This window comes from Cetorhinus maximus, chromosome 11 (assembly GCF_964194155.1).
Source record: "Cetorhinus maximus chromosome 11, sCetMax3.hap1.1, whole genome shotgun sequence".
Classification (NCBI taxonomy): domain Eukaryota; kingdom Metazoa; phylum Chordata; class Chondrichthyes; order Lamniformes; family Cetorhinidae; genus Cetorhinus; species Cetorhinus maximus.
The window spans coordinates 84,576,895-84,595,830 of NC_135889.1; the positions used below are offsets into that span (position 1 = coordinate 84,576,895).

Sequence of the window (18,936 nt, forward strand, 5' to 3'; positions counted from 1 at the left end):
TTTTTATTTTTTTAGGAATTTGATATCAGACTTCACACTCTTAAGTGACAGGGTCAGAGAAAATAGTTCCGTCTTCTGCTTCCAAATTCAGGACAGCTAAGTCATGTGGGTATTTACCAACTTCGCTACTGGTGGTGGCAAGAATGCTATCAATAGAGATTAATCTATGCAGAAGAAGTCAATAAACAATGAAAATATTGCACAAGTTATGAGACAAGCACCCTGATTACACCAGCATAAACTCTTCTAATTGGCATACCATGAAAAATACCCTTACACCCTTTGTTTGCCAATCTATTATTAATTATCAATCTGTCAGGAGTTTATTCTGAGGGCCTGTGCCTACTAGGAACTGGTTTGAGACTGCCAAAGGTAATTTCACATCAGATACTGAGATATAACAAAGAGTCTGATCAGGATTAGAGCCTGATGTTTAAACAACAGTTTGCTGGCACTGCCAACCAGTCCATTTGATGGCTTTTCAGATTGATTTTCCCTGAATTAAAAATTATGATTTCTGCATGGAAATGTTACTATATTGACTGAAAGAGTTGCAGAAAGTTGAATTCCAATCTTAGTTGAGTTACACAGATGTACAGAGCACATAAGCCATTAAAATCTGAAACGCTACTGTGATTTAAAGGTGATTAAGTATTCTGGATAGGCTTGAATATCATTGAAAATTATGAACATTGATGGTCTCTGCTCATTGTCAACGACACTGTCATACAAATCTATAGGATTTGCTGGATTTTTTGGAGGAGGAGTGACCATTCCTCCGATCCCTCGACAATAGACTCCGGTAAGCACTCGAGCACGATACATGTGCTTCAATCTGTTAGCATTGGTTCTTGCATATGTTTCCGCAGCAGAATAGCTTGCATCTACAGCAAAATAGGTGCCATTCCCTAATGCTGTGGCTAAAAAGAAAAAAAACTTCTTTAATTGTGCATTAATTTTATATACTAAAGGCATCAGAAATCATAATGTTCGTCTTTTGTAGAAAACATACCAGAATCATAGATTTCTTGCATCCCTAAATTAAGCACTCTTAAATCTGTATCTCCACTAAATCTGCATTTTTTTTAAGCTAAGAGTTTTGGAGCAGTGGGGGTGATTTTAGTTTGATGCAGTAATTGGCTAGGTAGTTTGTAGTGCAGAGGTCTGTTCTAAAATCAAGTTGGGTCAACCTTAGGTGAAAAGTGAGCAAGCACTTTTTCACAATTTCTTCTGCCCATCGGCAAATTTTGCAACATAAATGGAACTGTAAGCATATAAACATCAGCCCCAGTTTGCTGAGTAGATTCAAATTTAAGGTTATATCTTTAAAGAAGAGTTTACCAATATTTTTAATGAAAATAGCTACAAATATTTTAATAATGAGGAAAAGGCTGTAGCTCTGATGAATGGTAAATATCAAAATAATCATAACTGGTCTTTTCAGCATTTACATTTTTTCCCTTTTGACAAGGAAATAGTGTTCCTTACCATTCCTTCCCGCGTAGCTACGGTTAAATCCAAGATGGCTGATTGAATCAAGTGTGTCCTGTGCTGTTCCATGAAATAAGATCCTTTCATTAATAGTGCCAGATGGATTCTTTTCTTCCAGCGATTGTTTTCTAATCATATAATTCTTCCAAAGACATGGGTTTTGCAATCTTTCAATCTGTTCAAGGAAATTTCTTAGTTAATTTTATGGACAATTTAATTTTAAAATTAAACTCCAAGTACTTAGGACCAAAGATGGCTTCTTGTACACATCCACTATCAAAATGTTAAGTCATTTGCTCTCTCCTGATTTGCTAAGTGTTTCCAGTATTTTCTGTCTTTTCAGATTTCCAGCATCTGCAGTTTGTTTTTCCAGCTCCTCTTGCAATCATTCATTCATGAAACATCTGGAAAATATATGAATTCCAACACCACCATATTGCTGGTAACAATGGCCTGAATTTTTCAGGCGGCGGGCGGGCTTGGAGGGAGTGAGCAGGGGTGGTCATGGAGCTGATCGCCGTCCGCGATCGGCTCTGCGCCGCCATTTTACACGGGCGGGCCAATTGAGGCACACCCAGCGTAAGACGCGACTGGTAGTGCTCACCGCTACCTGTGCGGGCAGGGGAAGGAGGGAGAGTCAGGGCAAGCGCTCTTTCGCACATGTGCACGAAAGAGTGCTTCAATCTCCCTGGGGCATGGAGCTGCCTCAGGAAGATTGAAGGGTTTCTGAAATTATTAAATAAAAGGTTTATAAATTTATTTCAACATGTCCCCTCAGGTGACTGTGTCACATGAGATGGGACATGTTTTTATATTTATTAAAAACATGTTATTTATTGAATAAAAGCTTTAGGAAACCTCATCCCGCTCGTGGATGAGGTTTCCTAAAACACGCGAAGGCCGCTTGGGCTTTTCGCCTGCCCGCCAACCGTTAAGGTTTGACGGGCAGCGTTAACAAGTACTTCAATTAACCTCTTAATGGCCTTAATAGGCCGTTTACATATTGGCGAGTGCACAGCTGACTCCGGCATGCGCCCGCCGAACGAAATATTGTGGGATTGCGCAATAACGTCTGGACGCACGCCCGACATCATCGGGCGTCATTTTACGTTGGGCCTGCCCCCACATGCCAACAGATAAATTCTACCCAATGCTTTGTATTTAGTGGCCTGGATGTGGATTTGTGGTTGGTTGGTTTTAACACTAAGTCAAGTGATTAACATTGCACGCAAGTGACACATTGATGCTTTGGAAACTCTTTCTAATCATAAATCAGCAGTCATTTTCATAGGAGGCTTTGAGTGGCACGTGAGTCTCATCAATTGCACTCTGCACATGGGAAACATCAGCTAGGCTATAGAATTGGATAGCTTTCTTTCTGTTTATGCTTGTCTGGCTCCATTGGAAGGAAATAATTTTTTCCCAAAAAGCATCAGTGACCTCCTTAACACAGTAGTAAGCTGGGGGACTGGTAAATGCAGCACCGATCACCCAAGAAGCATCAAGGAGGTTTAAGGTAATGGTGACCTAGACTAGCACATAAGTAAAGCTCTTCATGATAAATGCTGTAAGATTTCCAATTTTTATTCACCACTTAAAATGGTAATGGTAATGACTTTCATTCAGTTGTGTTTCAATGTTGAAATGGAAATTACAGCACTCTGGTATCAATCCTGTTATTAAATCATTGACTTTTCTTTGAACAAGTTTTGGGAGTTGCAGGGTGCAGTTTCCATCGTGATTTTGGCATCACAAGCAGTGAAAATGCATGTGCAAGAAGTGCGCCCTCTGTAGTTGTGGCATAACCAAACTCAGCCATTTATAAAAGGCAGATTGTGCTTTCCTAATCTAATTAAATTTTTTGATAAAGTAACAGAAGAGGTTAATGAAAGGAAAGCAATGGATGTTGTCTCTATGGATTTTAAGAAAGCATTTGACAAAGTACCAGGTAAAAGGCTGGCTAACAAAATTGAAGCTCATGGAATTGGAGGGTCAGTGTCAGCTTGGGTAAAAATTTGAGTTAAGGATGGGAAACAGGAAGTCATGGTAAATGGTTGCTTTTTGGACTGGAGGATGGTAGGCAGTGGTGTTCACCAAGGTTCAGTGCTAGGACCACCACTTATAAATGACTTGAATAACGGAATACAGAGTCAAATTTCAAAATTTGCTGTGGCAGACAATGAAGAAGATGCCAATCAACTGCAACAAGACATCAGTAGGCTAGCAGAATTGCAGATAAGTGGCAGATGGAATTTAATACATAAAAGTGTGAGGTGATGCATTTTGGCAGAAGGAAAAGGGAGAAGCAATATAGACTAAATGGCACAGTTCTAATGAGTGTAGAGAGGCAGGGGGACCTGGGGGCTGGTGCACATAGATCTTTGAAGGTGGCAGGACATATTGCAAGCGTAGTTTGCAAAACATATCGGATCTTGGGCTTCATAGAGGTTTTGAGTACAAAAGTAGAAGTTGCGACAAACATAGAAAATGCAGGAAATATGCAGCAGGCCTGTTGGTTACAAATGTAATAGCTCTTAGTTCCTTACATTTCTAACTTTTCCCAGTTCTGATGGGAGGTCATGATGTGAAACTTCACTTTGGGGCGAATTTTACGGATCCCTGCGAATGTATTTGAAGGCAGTGGGGCCATATAAAATAAAGCGGGTGGCCAGCCCACTGCCTTACCGCCCACTCCTGCCCTGTCTCCCATATTACAAGGGGTGGGTAAGGCGTCAGACAGTCCATGTACCCTTAAGCCTACTGAGACCCTTAAGTGGCCAATTAGTGGTCACTTAAGGACCTCATTCCATCTCCAACACTATAATATGTGTGGTAGGGGAAGGCAGAAGGAAGGCAGCCAGCCTGGAAGTCTCAGTCAGGATCGCATTGAGTTGGGTAAGAGGAGAAAATGGCAGCCAGAGCACAGAGCCAGAAGTCCTGACCCATTTCCATCTCCGGCTATTTTCAGCAGTGTAGGAATTGGGAACCCTACATGCTGCTGTTTACAACTTGCCAGCACTATTCTGAAAGAGGGTATTTCAGAACTTCTATAATTTTCAGCAAGGCGGCAGCATTTTGGAAGCCTTTCTAAATCACACTTGGTGAGTGGATGCATGTGGAGACATGAAGCATGAACTGGAGATGGGAAGAGTCTAAAAGGTGATTCAAAATGTTTCCCTCTTTATACTCCATTGTGAAAGCCTGAGTTATATCTATGTTTACTAAAGTGAGTTATGGCAGTGCTGTGGAAAACTTAAATGACCATTAAATAATGTGGTTGCCAGATTGTTACTTTGTAAACTGGTAAGTTGTCAAGTGAAAGAACAGCATTAACATTGTGAAAGTGGAAATGTCTTCAAATGCCACTGGATAAAGTGCTATTCTGCATTGTACAATATGGAAAGCGTAGCTCCGTGTCAGATCCAAAGCTATTTTTTTACATTATCCCCATGGCTTTCACTAAATTTTTAAAGAACACCTCAGCCATCTGTTTCAAAGCTTCGGCAGATGTCCGAGCTTTTGGCTGTCTTTAAAGGCTCTAATGGATTTTGCTCTACAGGACTTATTTAAAGAGTCATTCAGGGATTTGTCAGTTTGATGGTTCGGCTTCCTTCTGAATTACTAACGGAGTCTGCTCTGCATTGTTTATTTGTACAGTTGTTCAGGGGAATATTAGTTTGATGGCTTGGACTCCTTTCAAACCACTAATGGATTCTACTCTGCAGGGTTTATTTACACGGGTATCCAGGGGAATATCAGCATGTTTAACAGATTTATGAGCTTATGATGAGGATAATGGTTTTAAGTCCTCATCCAAGTAATGTGTGTTTATTTTGAAAGATTTATATGCCTGAATAGGATAATCATCCTTTAAGTGCCTATTCCAGAAATGTTTATTTTGACAGATTTATGAGCTTTCCAAACATTTACAGTTTTTTATAGTGCTCATGAGTTCTGATTACAGTGGATACTGGGTAAATAGATTGGAGGGGTGTTGGTTAAGGGGACCATTGGGGGCTGGGGGTGAGTGGGGTAGGGGGTGAGGGTTAAGGTGTTTTATACCTATCTGCAGTACTGAGTCAATGTCCCTGCAAATGGAGGCAGGCCTTTTACCCTGTCCGCAATGTTTTGGCCTGCCTCTTCCACTGCCTCCCCCAGATGAAAATTCCAGGGCCAGTACTGTCAGGGCGAAAGCAGATCACAACGTCAGGAAAATTCCAGACTCCATGATAAAAATTTGGCCCTGTGATTCCAAGGGCAGAATCTTCTGTTTGGTGTGTTGGGGCAGGCCCCACATGCGGACGCATAAAATGACGTGCGGTGACGTTGGGCATGTGTCCCTGACATCACCGCATGTCATTCTGATCTTCCGTTCGGCGGGAGTACACTGGAGTTGGCTGCATGCCTGCCGAACTGTCAAAGGCCTGATAAAGCCATTAATCAAACAATTAAGCCAATTGAAAAAGCTGCCCGCCCAACCTTAAGGTTGGCAGCTAGGCGAAGAGCCCAGGCGGCCGTCGCATTTCTCATGAAACCTCATCCACAGGCGGGATGAGGTTTCACGAAGGGTTTATAACTTTAATAAATATTTTTGGAACATTTGAAAAACATGTCCCAGCTCATGTGATGCTGTCACATGAGAGGACATCTGTAAATGATTTTTCAGCCTCTTAATTTCAAATGCGCATTATGAAATTAATCTCCCTGAGACAGCTCCATGCCTTAGGGAGATTTCTGTGCTCTTTCACACACAGGCACCGACTCTCCCTCCTCCCGCACAAGTAGCGCTGAGCGTTTCCAGGCGCGCGTCACGCTGGGCGGGCCTTAATTGGCCTGCCCACGCACAATGATGGAGCGCAGCCGATCGTTGGCGGTGATCGGCTCCGCGCCCGCCCGCCCCCTCTCCCGGCCGGCCCGCCCAACGGGGAGAAAATTCTCCCCTACGAGAATGCAGTTGGGAGGATTTGAAATGGTGGCCTCCAAAACACGTTCTTCACCTTTAACTGCTCCAAATCCATTCCAAAACAGGCAGTGTCTGAAAAGAATACTCCCAAGTTCTGATAATATACAGATTATGTTAATATTAATTTATTTGTACTTGCATTGTAGGTGCTACAGCAAAGGTTCGCTAAATTGGTCCCTGGGATGAGGGGCTTGTTCTATGATGAGAGGCTGAGTAGACTGGGCCTATATTCTCTGGAGTTTAGAAGAATGAGGCGATCTCATTGAAACCTGCAAAATTCTGAAGGGGCTTCATAGGGTAGATGCTGAGAGACTGTTTTCGTTAGTCAGGGAGTCTAAAACATGGGGGCACAGTCTCAGGATAAGGGGTCAATCATTTACGACTGAGATGATAAGAAATTACTTCACTCAAAGGGTTGTGGATCTTTGTGGTTTTCTACCCAGAGGGTTGCGGATGCTCCATCATTAAATACATTTAAGGCTGGGGTTGGCAGATTTTTGGTTTCTCAGGGAATTATGGGATATGGTCTACTCCTGCTCCTATTTCTTCTGTTCTTGTATGTTATTATTAATCAACTGCCAACAGTTTATGATTGTTATCTTTGGAACCAGCGTGTATGTGCCACAGATCTGTGTATTACTGGAATATAAATAAAACACCTATCAAACAGGTAATTAATTGCACTTCATATTGGTGATGCCATGAAAGGAGATTATATACCAATGAATATTAAAATATTGAAATACCTTCACGATGTGAATTTGATTCAGTGATCTTTTGATTGATGCCTCTACATCCTGATATTCCTGGGATTGCTGTAGGAGCTGCACAGATTTGTATTGTGATTTTTGCATGTCATCCCAATGGTTTGGAATGTCCAGGACTGGCAATCCTGTAGCTGTATTAAATGAATCACACCATATTTTTGTCATAGTTCATTGCTTAATTGAACTTTCTTTTTAGCTCCAAGAGATGGCTATCAGAATGAGGATATGTTTCCACTTTAAGCATCCAATGCTATCATCAAGTACCTCTAGGTAGGTATAAGACAATTTAGGCATGGGGAAAGGTTTTGTTCAATTTAGTTACAATCACATGAAATATGGCATCTATTGATTGGTTCAATTCATTTGTCCAAGATGTTGTAATCACCAACAGTAATATGTTTGCAAACTATTTTTTTGTATTAAAATAATATCTAATGAATGCATTGCCTAACATCTCCACCTCAAAGCAGTACCACACAATGCTAGCTAGATTATTTCCATATATCACACAAAACCATCCGGAGCCCTTAAAATTACCACTTAGTTCCAATTGATGACACAACTATATGCAGTTTTGCACTGTGAACCAATGGGCACTTAAAACTGAATTGAGACTGGCCAAATTGATTTTATGTAGATTTCTTTATGGCATGCTATTGTCCACAAGGCAAAAGGAGTGTCCTGATCCACAGTATCACCCACGTCATTTCTTTAGAAAGTTTGTTCAAATGAATAAACATGAGCAGTGTAAATAATGTTGCATGAAAAACTTTACCTTCTGCTTTTAAAACCCTTTTTAATTTAATTACATTTCCCCGATTGTCAAATGCAGTTTCCTTCCTGAATTCCACTGTATATTTTCTGTTCTGCAATTCAATCACAGTTTCAGTTTTGTGTTCCTTGTATGCCTTTTCCAGTGTGAAGTTTCTAGCACTGTCAAATGGCACAAACTGAGTGCTATGTTCAAACTGCCATTCCACTACATTGCTGAGGAGTTCCTCATCTCTTCTTTGGTGTTCTTTTTCTTTGAGATTGTTAACCATTTCCTGAATAACAGAATAAGCAGCCGAAACATCCTTAGCGGCACCAAAAACTTTGATCTGAGTCCCAGATTGTTTAAGTTCCAGCTCTATAGCAATTTGCAGATTTCTCTGCAGTGTACGTAATTCTTCATCTTCTTTTGCAGAAAGTTGAATTAAGTAGTTACTGCTAATGATTTTCTCATCGTGTTCCGTTAAAATTAAATGTTCCATCCAAGATTTAGCATTTTCTACGGTTTGCCTGTTGTCTCCACAGACCTCAACCAGAACCGGCTCTATCTGATCTTTGAATATAATATGGCCTTCAGTGACATGCTGTTTCTTCTCTTTACTTGGGTCCCCAAACAACAATTCTGCGACTGCATCTAGGAGTATCAGAAATATTATCCATTAGAACAAGACAGCTGTCATAGAATAATACATAAATACATCATTTTTTTTTAAGTACAATGTTTTGAGACTTACTCTTTGCCTTATTCCAGAGGGATCCTGTTTCTGGAACAATGGATCCTTCATGTTTTTGCAGACTGCTATGAAATTCTTTGAACATTTGAGGTTGAAAAATGACAATACGAATCTTCTGCAAAGAAGTTGGAGACTTTCTGTTTACAAAATCACCAACTGAATCAATCATTGCATCAGCAACTTGGGTAGGATTTACTTGTCCCTGTCCTATTGGAGTGAAAAAAGAATTAAAAATTTGTATATATGATCTGGCCTTCTGGTCACTTTTAAAATAACTCATTACTTAAGAAGTCAACTTCTCTCAGCTCTTCCTGTGCTTAAAGTTAGTTCTTCAATTGATGGTAAGTCTAGGATTTCTTTATTCATCATGCAAATCCTTTTTTTTTTAACTATTTCAGTTCATGACCTATGACACCAAAAATTTCCCAGTTACAATAATAATGCTATTCAGGTGTGAAGAGTAGTTTCATTACTGTATTAATGCTAAACAGCTCAAAGATATTAATTCCAAATACAAGTGATTAAAATTTTACTTCTGATTTGATCTTCTTGTCCTTCTTTTATACCTATTATTTTAACTTTCTTTTTTACATTACCTAAGTATTGCCATTTTAACATTATTCATATTTAAGTTTAAGTACACATTTGGTATTACATGCCTGTACCAGCTTACTGCACAAGATCAAACCGCCATACTGAAACTAGCCATGTCCTTCTTTAGGTCAGTAAATGGCATCCACCTTCTTGTCAGGATCCTGCTCTCAATATCTTGCAAAGGTGCCATTAAGCTACTGCCTTTTTCACACCACAGAGGAGTTGCCTTACAAAAACACTTGCAGCTGCAGAAATACATTTCTTGACCAACTGACAGCTTGACTTAGTTGGTAGCACTCTTAACTCAAGGGTTAGGAAGTGACGGACTTGAGCACATAATACAGGCTAACATTCCTGGTCAACATTCTTACTTGTTAGAAAACAAATCATGCTGTGAATCATTCATTTACTGTTTGTGAAACCTTAATGTGAATAAATAACTTTTTTCTTTGGTTGTATAACTATGTTGATAGCATTTCCAAATGAAGCCATTGGCTATAAAGTAGATGCTGATTATGTGATAAAGTACTATAAAACTGCACAATTTTTTCTTGCATGTATCCCCTTCACATTTTCACTTTCTCACTCTCAATGTTGACTTTCTTCAATATTCCTATTATAAACATGTTCTTGATATCTGGGAAACGAATGCGTCCCCACTTCAATCTTACAGCACCTAATTCATTTTATTAATCAGTTAGCAGAGACCAGCTGAGCACATGGAAGAGTAACATTGTGTACTTATTTCAGGTACTTTTCCTAAGTTTGGACCTGCCTCACCTTTACAACTCTATTGCCTTTACATTATACTACTGAACTCTGACAACCATTTTTAAAAAAAACTAACTTTAAAAAAAAAGAATACCCGAGAAGAAAATGTTATGATTGGTTGAATGGGATTTGGGAGGGTGACAGGAAGGAAGAAGGGAGAATTTTCCTGATATCTTGTGATATTGTAAATCCTGTGACTATAGCCTTTAATCTCATATTTTTTGTCACAATATAATTTCCGCCAATTATCTCCCCATTTTTCCGCTGAAGCTGATTGTTCTTCCTGAAGCGCAGTTTGTGAACCACAGGCAGCCTTCATGTAGCTCCCTCAATTAGCCATATTTCATGTGTGGGCTCAGATGGTTAGTCCTATTTAACTGGAAAATACAATACCCAAACCTCATAGCTCCACACAATAGACTTTACATAAGGGTTGCTGATATACAGTCATAAGTAAAAACTCTGAATCATTTGTCCCCTCTCTGGCCAATGCTGCTGAGGCTGGTTGTAGTAACCCAAAAGTTATCTTGGCTGACATCAGTAATACAGTACTGACTATTAATTAATCTGGATAGTTAGGGCATTTCCCCAAAGGTTTTACTATTACTGGTTCAAACAGGCTGAGCTGGATGCTGAGATTTTATTTCCCTTGGATGGAATGTTTTGTTGCCAACTTTGGCTGTGCTGATAGTGATAGTGCACCTGAGGAAGGTGTATTTAAGCTATAGGCATGAGACACATCTCCATGCTTAAAGTTTCATTATTTCATTAAAAATCATGTAATTGGGGCCAGATTTACTACCAAGAACCGTGAGTCACTTGCTGACAAATCTCTGCAGAAATGTTGCAGCACAGTATTGGTTAGCTCCCTCAACCACAATATCTCTCCCAGCCACCATCTAAAGTTGAACCAGATGTTTTGTAATCTTGCTGTCTTATTTGATCCTGAGCTTGGTTTCAAATGTGATATCCTTTCCATTACAAAGACACCTGCTTCCATTCTTACTTCAACTCTGCTGAAACCTTCATATATGCCTTTGTTATTTCCAGGCTTGGTTACTCTGGTGCCTGTTTTACTGGACTCGCTTCCTCCACCCCATATATAGTCATAACATTTAAACAAATTAAAAGAACAACTTATGCATACCAGTTTTTCCAACCCTCATTGGGATAATAACTATCTTTTGGTTTCATTTATTTTTAATATGTAATGAAACACAAAATATCAACAAATAAAAAAAAGTGAGCAAAATTCAAACCTGTTCCAAGTGCAGGGAAAGCAACTGAGGAGAATTTGTAATCTTCACACATCTGAAGAATTATGCCAACCAAAGCTTTTATTTGATTTGGGTCTCTTTGTCCAACCATGTGAATTATCTTTCGACATCGTAGATTTCCTGGATTTGTTATTATTACTCCGTTGTTTGGCTGTAAGCCTTCAAAATAAATAAAGAATTACCTCATCTGTTTTTTGTATGTTCACTGTCACAGTGAAATAATGGCAGAATTAACAGTTCTGTAATTAATAGTGCAAGTATCCCCTTTCATAATATTGTAACGGCTTTTTACGATGACAGAATGTATAATTTTTTTGATGGCACTGTTCACATTTCATTCAGGACATGGCTGAGGAATGGATCAATCATTTGGGAAAGGAGCAGAGGTAAGAGAATTACAACATAATGAGAAAGAGAAAAGAATTGGGTGAAATGTGTAACAAGTGAAGATGCAACAGGGCACGAGGTCCAAGTTGAAGCAAGGACGGAATGGGCTTAGTTTCTTGTTATCTGGCAACTGCAAGCAGAAATATCTGTGATATGAAGCTGGTGAGAATGACAGACTTAGTTCATCAGGAAAATATGCCATATTTGCATTATTTTATAAATTAGTTAGTTTCACAATTTTTTCTTACAGATACCTCAGAGTGCTCCTTCTCCAAATGGTGTTCTTCGGACTCAGAAAGGAGGCAGTCTTAATTTGAATAGCTTGCAGAGTGAATCTAGTGCATTCTAGGCTTTATGGTCTGCCACCTGTTGTATTTAGGGTAGATGATAGTGATAAAATGATAGTTGTGGGAACTACCATAAACTCAAGTACTGTACCAGGAATGTAAAAAAAATGGATAATGGTTCAAAGGCAAGTGTTATTGCTTTTAAACACTGTTTAAACACTGTTTAAACACCGAAACAAGTGTAAGAATAAGACTGGTGACTTAAGTAATTTAAAAAAAAGGTTATAAACCTTATTTTTAGTACTACGTCCTCAGATTACTGACAAAACAAGTTAATGGGTAAAACCTTTTCTCAAAGGACATTTTGAGTTATTTTGTTGATTCTCCTTCTTGCTAGCCTTGATTACTCTTGATAACGCTTTTCTGACTGCTAATTTTCAACTGCTTTTTTTGTACCTGTTTGCTGCTTGTTCATTAGCAAGAAAGAAAATTGACTATGTTTCCCACTTGTTCAGTTGTGATTTGTTACTATTTTATGAATGTGACATTTGAACCCATTGGCTGTATGGGGGATATGTTGCATTCAAATACAATATCTGTGATGCATTGTCAAATAGAGATGGTGCTCAATATAAAGTGCTAAATTTAACAATCCTCTGGAGACAGGGTGGGAGGCAGGAGGGCTGATAAAATAGTGGCAGAAGGCATTGGGAGGGAAGCCCGATTTCTTCCCACTGTTATAGCATATTCCAAGAAACAGGAACAGCAGCAGCACAGCTACCCCACTGACTGGAGGCAGGCGGCCAAGTAATTCAAATAATTGGCCAATTAGCAGTCACATTCCACTCCTCCTGTCCTCCCCAGGCGTTTTCCTAAATGAGAATGGGATTGTGCGGGTAGGGAGACCACCAGGCATATCAAAGCGGCTTCTTAGTGGATTCCCGGGATGGGCATGGAGTGGGGTTCTTCCTTTATTGTCGCTCCATGGTCCATGGAGGGGGGCTCCCGGCAGCAACATTACCACTGGAGGGTTCACCTCTCCGATCGCTGGGGCCTGTCAGCCTGGCACCAAAACATTTTTAAAAATCCTTACCTGCCCTTCTCCTCCCTACAGAATCAGCAGCGGCCTTCTCTATCAGCGGTGTTGCAGAGGCTGTCGTGCTCCAAGAGGTGGGCCCAATTGAATGAAGGCCCCAGTGGAGGTTGCTGCTGGTAAAATCCCCCTTGGGTCCCATCATCTGCCTGCACGGGCTTGGGATCACATATCTCCCATGGCAGTGTTGATCGTGAGTTAGAGATTCTCCAACATAATCAGCGACAGTCATGTATCTACCAAGGCCCCTTGGCCCCTCTTTCTTCTCATTCCAACAATGCCCCTTTGTGACAGGATTTGAAGACATTGGATCATTTGTGCATTTATACAGATGGCACCCAGCTCTAATTCTCCATCACTACTCTTGACTCCTCCACTGCCTCTGTGTTGTCAGATTGCTTGCCTGATATCTACAGCTGGATGAGCTACAATTTCCTTCAGTTAAACATTGGGAAGACACACTCTTTCTCTTTCACCCTCCTCACACACTCTCTCTCCCTTCTCACACTCTCTCCCTCTCCTTCCTCACACACTCTCTCTCTCCTTCCTCACACTCTCTCTCCCTTCTCACACTCTCTCCCTCTCCTTCCTCACACACTCTCTCTCTCCTTCCTCACACTCTCTCTCTCTCCTTGCTCACACTCTCTCTCTCCTTCCTCACACTCTCTCTCTCTCCTTCCTCACACTCTCTCTCCTTCCTCACACTCTCTCTCTCTCCTTCCTCACACTCTCTCTCTCTCCTTCCTCACACTCTCTCTCTCTCCTTCCTCACACTCTCTCTCTCTCCTTCCTCACACTCTCTCTCTCTCCTTCCTCACACTCTCTCTCTCTCCTTCCTCACACTCTCTCTCTCTCCTTCCTCACACTCTCTCTCTCTCCTTCCTCACACTCACTCTCGCTCCTTCCTCACACACTCTCCCTCTCCCTCCTCACACTCTTTCTCTCTCCGTCCTCACACACTCTCTCTCCTCACACTCTCTCTCGCTCCTTCCTCACACACTCTCCCTCTCCCTCCTCACACTCTTTCTCTCTCCGTCCTCACACACTCTCTCTCCTCACACTCTCTCTCGCTCCGTCCTCACACACTCTCTCTCGCTCCTTCCTCACACACTCTCTCTCTCCCTCCTCACACTCTTTCTCTCTCCGTCCTCACACACTCTCTCTCCTCACACTCTCTCTCTCCCTCCTCACATTCCATCTCCTCCCAAAACACACTCTCTCACACACACAGACTCCAATCACTCACTTACTCAAGATGCCAGTGGGCTCAGCTCTCTCCTTTCTGCCCAGGTCCCGCTCCTCAGCCCCCTCTGACCTTTGGCCCCCTGGCCCTGATCCTTGACCCCTTTACTTCTCGATCCCTGGACCTTGTCTTCCTGCTCCTCGGCTGCCTGGACCTCGCCTTCCCTCTCCTCGGCTGCCTGGGCCTCGCATTCCTGCTCCTCGGCTGCCTGGACCTCGCCTTCCCTCTCCTCGGCTGCCTGGGCCTCGCATTCCTGCTCCTCGGCTGCCTGGACCTCGTCTTCCCTCTCCTCGGCTGCCTGGGCCTCGCCTTCCTGCTCCTCGGCTGCCTGGGCCTCGCCTTCCTGCTCCTCGGCTGCCTGGACCTCACCTTCCCTCTCCTCGGCTGCCTGGACCTCGCCTTCCTGCTCCTCGGCTGCCTTGGCCTCGCCTTCCTGCTCCTCGGCTGCCTGGGCCTCGCCTTCCCTCTCCTCGGCTGCCTGGGCCTCGCCTTCCCTCTCCTCGGCTGCCTGGGCCTCGCCTTCCCTCTCCTCGGCTGCCTGGGCCTCGCCTTCCTGCTCCTCGGCTGCCTGGGCCTCACCTTCCTGCTCCCCGGCTGCCCGGGCCTCGCCTTCCTGCTCCTCGGCTGCCTGGGCCTCGCCTTCCTGCTCCTCGGCTGCCTGGGCCTCGCCTTCCCGCTCCTCGGCTGCCTGGGCCTCGCCTTCCCTCTCCCCGGCTGCCTGGACCTCATCTTCCTGCTCCTCGGCTGCCTGGAGTTCGCATTCCCGCTCCTCGGCTGCCTGGGCCTCGCCTTCCCTCTCCTCGGCTGCCTGGGCCTCGCCTTCCCTCTCCTCGGCTGCCTGGGCCTCGCCTTCCTGCTCCTCGGCTGCCTGGGCCTCGCCTTCCCGCTCCTCGGCTGCCTGGGCCTCGCCTTCCTGCTCCTCGGCTGCCCGGGCCTCGCCTTCCTGCTCCTCGGCTGCCCGGGCCTCGCCTTCCTGCTCCTCGGCTGCCCGGGCCTCGCCTTCCTGCTCCTCGGCTGCCTGGGCCTCGCATTCCTGCTCCCCGGCTGCCTGGGCCTCGCCTTCCCGCTCCTCGGCTGCCTCGGCCTCGCCTTCCTGCTCCTCGGCTGCCTGGGCCTCGCCTTCCCGCTCCTCGGCTGCCTGGGTCTCGCCTTCCCTCTCCCCGGCTGCCTGGACCTCGTCTTCCTGCTCCTCGGCTGCCTGGAGTTCGCATTCCCGCTCCTCGGCTGCCTGGGCCTCGCCTTCCCTCTCCTCGGCTGCCTGGGCCTCGCCTTCCCTCTCCTCGGCTGCCCGGGCCTCGCCTTCCCGCTCCTCGGCTGCCTGGGCCTCGCCTTCCTGCTCCTCGGCTGCCTGGGCCTCGCCTTCCTGCTCCTCGGCTGCCTGGGCCTCGCCTTCCCGCTCCTCGGCTGCCTGGGCCTCGCCTTCCTGCTCCTCGGCTGCCTGGGCCTCGCCTTCCCGCTCCTCGGCTGCCTGGACCTCGCCTTCCTGCTCCTCGGCTGCCTGGGCCTCGCCTTCCTGCTCCTCAGCTTCCCCAGGCCCCAAACTCACTGCAGCTGATGTTCGCTGCACCTCCAATCACAGGTTGTTTCTCTTCCAGATTAGCTGAGTGAGCCTGTCAGCAGCAAAGGTGGAAGAGAAACAACCTGTGATCGGAGGAGCAGCTCCATGCAGAATCTTCCATTCATGCTTACCTGTTTGACAAGCATTTTGAAAACTGGCTCCAGAAGCCGTATAGAGAGGCTTCGCAGGACACATCCGGCCCATGGGCCGTAGGTTGGACAAGCCTGCTTTAAACTGTCATCCCTGTGGAATATCCTATGTAAACCCTCTGACGTACCTTGTCCTTTAAGACCCTCTTAAAAACCAACATCTTTGACCAAGAATGTGGTCAACCCACTTAACATCTCCTTCTGTTGCTCTGTGTCCATTTTCGTCTGATTATGCATCTGTATAGCATTTTGCCATCATATGTTAAAGGCGCAATAGAAACGTATGCTGTTGTTATTAGCACTGAGAGGAGTTGGGGTGTTCTAGAAAAATAGAAGCAAGTCCTAGTTTTTGGGAACATGTAAGTAGGGGCCCTGAGAATATTTGGGATGGGTCCAAGTGTTTGCAAGTGTGGGGAAAAATCTTGGGAACAGGTAGCACTGGTATTATGGTGTAGGATTGAGCACAGAGTGAAATTTCGGGGGGAGGGGGAAATCAAGTCTTGGGTGAGGGGGCTTGGGATCTCCAGTTTGGAAGCATTATCAGAACCACAGTCTAGCTGTAATGTGGGGTGAGATGTAGAAGCCTTGTGTGGAGGATGACTCAGGAGAATGCGACCCAAACTGCTCTTGGCCTCTTTTAAAATATCAAGCACCGTGCTCCTCAGTCAGCCCTTTCCCTGATCCACCCAAAATCTCTTTGGCAGCCCTATCAACATGTCCTCAACAATCGGAAAGCTCCTGATTCTGCCTTATTGCATTGCTTGATACTTTTGCATAAAATCAATGTTTCAGTTTTAGTACAGAAATTTGTTAACCAGGAATATTTGCAGGTATAAATTACATTGTTCAGTGTAGGTAATGAGGCAGCAAAACAAATCTCTACAGTAACTGTACCTAGTTCTTCGCATTTATCTGCCACAGTTTGACCAGCAGCATCTAAGACTGCCTTGGAAACACCTGAAATGAAATGCATAAATTAATTTATAGCAGCATAAAACAATTCCTTATTTTATAACTGATCATTAATTGACCCAAGCACCAATCATACTTGGTACTACACAACAAAATGGGCACAGATGATATGTTTTTTTTAAACCAAATCAACAGTGTCTCTGCTAGTAAATAGGATGTATCATAAATGTAAGTTCTTCCTTCTTTCAATTGTATCCTTTTTTTTAATGCTAACGCTATGATAATTTAATGGTTGCAACTGTCTTGCTGGTCAAACACTATGACCAAATTTTGTTCTTGGCAGAGAACAAATAGCACTCATTGTTCACCTGACAGTTGTCCACTGACTTTTTGTCAGTGGATATTTCCACTAATTCAGTTGTTTGTTTCAGTGTTTCTTTCTTTCAAGGATCTGCACCACCTCTGAACAGGCCAAGAAACAGCAAGGCTCTTCAACCTTTTGGATAGAGGTATCTTAACTGAGGCACACAGAGTCCAAACCATGAGGAATAAACCAGGTTTAAATCGGGTTTAAATCACGTACAAAAATGAAGTACAGATTGGAAATATAGATGGAACTTTTGGAGAGAGATTAAATTGACAGAAAAATAGAATTTAAAAAAATCTCTAACAATAATTTTCTTCCAAGGGAATGAGACCTCACACTTCTAAAATTAATTTTCCAGGGGTAGAGAAGTTGTTCAGCAGTAATTATCATTTATTAAGGCACTAAAATCTCACTTACTACTGAATGCATTAGCTCTAACTTTTTCAGCTGTCCTAAATGTGCAATTAATGGATAAGTATCTCAAGTTTATGCCATTACATTAATTTCAATATCAAGTCAATCGGTGGAGACTGTAACACTACACCCTTTGGAGCAGCAGGTCATCTCAGACGGCAAATTCTGGATTTCCACATTTAACTATGCATGTGTGGCCACCAGAAATAACTGTCAGCTTCACCCTATGGTAACGATGAGTGCCGAATTCCTCACCTATATTAGTACAGTAAAATCCAAGGCACTCTCAGCTGCATAATATTTTGATGTATAAAATCCGTGCAGAAGTTAAAGGTTAAGAAATATATTCCACATCTCCAAATCATTTTTGAACATTGTGCTTCAATACCTGCTTTTAGAGTGAACTTATTATTTGTTGAGTTGACAATGGCATCCGTGGTCTCCTTTGTTATATCTCCTGTTACTACTTGTAGCAAAATTGGTCCTACTTGAATTTCATCCTGGTCTACGGCAGCTGAAGTAACTCTTCCAAATAAAGGTCCTGAAAAGGATAAAAATAGATTGAAGCACCAATATTAATGACGAGCCCATTACTATTTTCTTCTAAAAAAAAGGGAAAGGAGCTGCAAGCATGAGATTGTATTGACACAAGGACAAGGACTGATATGATGCACACGATGGACAATGGGCCAAAGACCCTTGCAGAAAGCCAGTGGACGCCACAAAAAACAGCACAAACAGCTTAAAAGGCATTTCTCTATGGGTTCAGCATGTCTCCTGCCACAATTGCAACAGAATACCCTTAGAATTCCAGGGCTAACAGGTATTACTATAAAAATATAATTTAATGTTTAGAGGTGGTTGATTTCAAATTTGGTATTATGATGCAAGAATTCAACCATAGAATATTCAAAATTTGAATATAGAGCTAAGTATTAGACTAGGAGAAGGAGCAAAACATATTTAAAAATAGTATATGCTGAAAACCTGAAATATCTAAATCAGTTTTGGTACAACATTTATATATATATTATATACATATAGAGAGAGAGAGAGAGAGAGAGTTAGGAAATAGAGATAGTTTAAGTAAGTTATATTGGTATTTGTGGGTGTTAGGAATGAGTTTTAGCTTTAAGGTTTAAGTTTGATTTGTATTTC

General features: G+C 42.9%; 1 protein-coding gene across 3 annotated transcripts in view; it reads right to left on the bottom strand.

The window, feature by feature from the left end:
* LOC144686736 (protein mono-ADP-ribosyltransferase PARP14-like) overlaps positions 1 to 18,936 on the bottom strand; it is a 47,643-nt gene continuing 28,707 nt past the window's right edge. For 2 of the 3 annotated variants that reach the window (XM_078552348.1, XM_078552350.1), the window contains 8 exons: positions 18,167 to 18,319; positions 16,980 to 17,042; positions 11,351 to 11,527; positions 8,727 to 8,933; positions 7,997 to 8,626; positions 7,201 to 7,346; positions 1,489 to 1,666; positions 1 to 920 (listed from right to left, as the gene is read on the bottom strand). In XM_078552348.1, coding sequence (XP_078408474.1) covers positions 628 to 920; positions 1,489 to 1,666; positions 7,201 to 7,346; positions 7,997 to 8,626; positions 8,727 to 8,933; positions 11,351 to 11,527; positions 16,980 to 17,042; positions 18,167 to 18,319 — 1,847 coding nt within the window. In that variant the 3' untranslated portion in view covers positions 1 to 627. The remainder of the gene's footprint in view (positions 921 to 1,488; positions 1,667 to 7,200; positions 7,347 to 7,996; positions 8,627 to 8,726; positions 8,934 to 11,350; positions 11,528 to 16,979; positions 17,043 to 18,166; positions 18,320 to 18,936) is intronic. The other variant, XM_078552349.1, reaches the window with a different exon arrangement.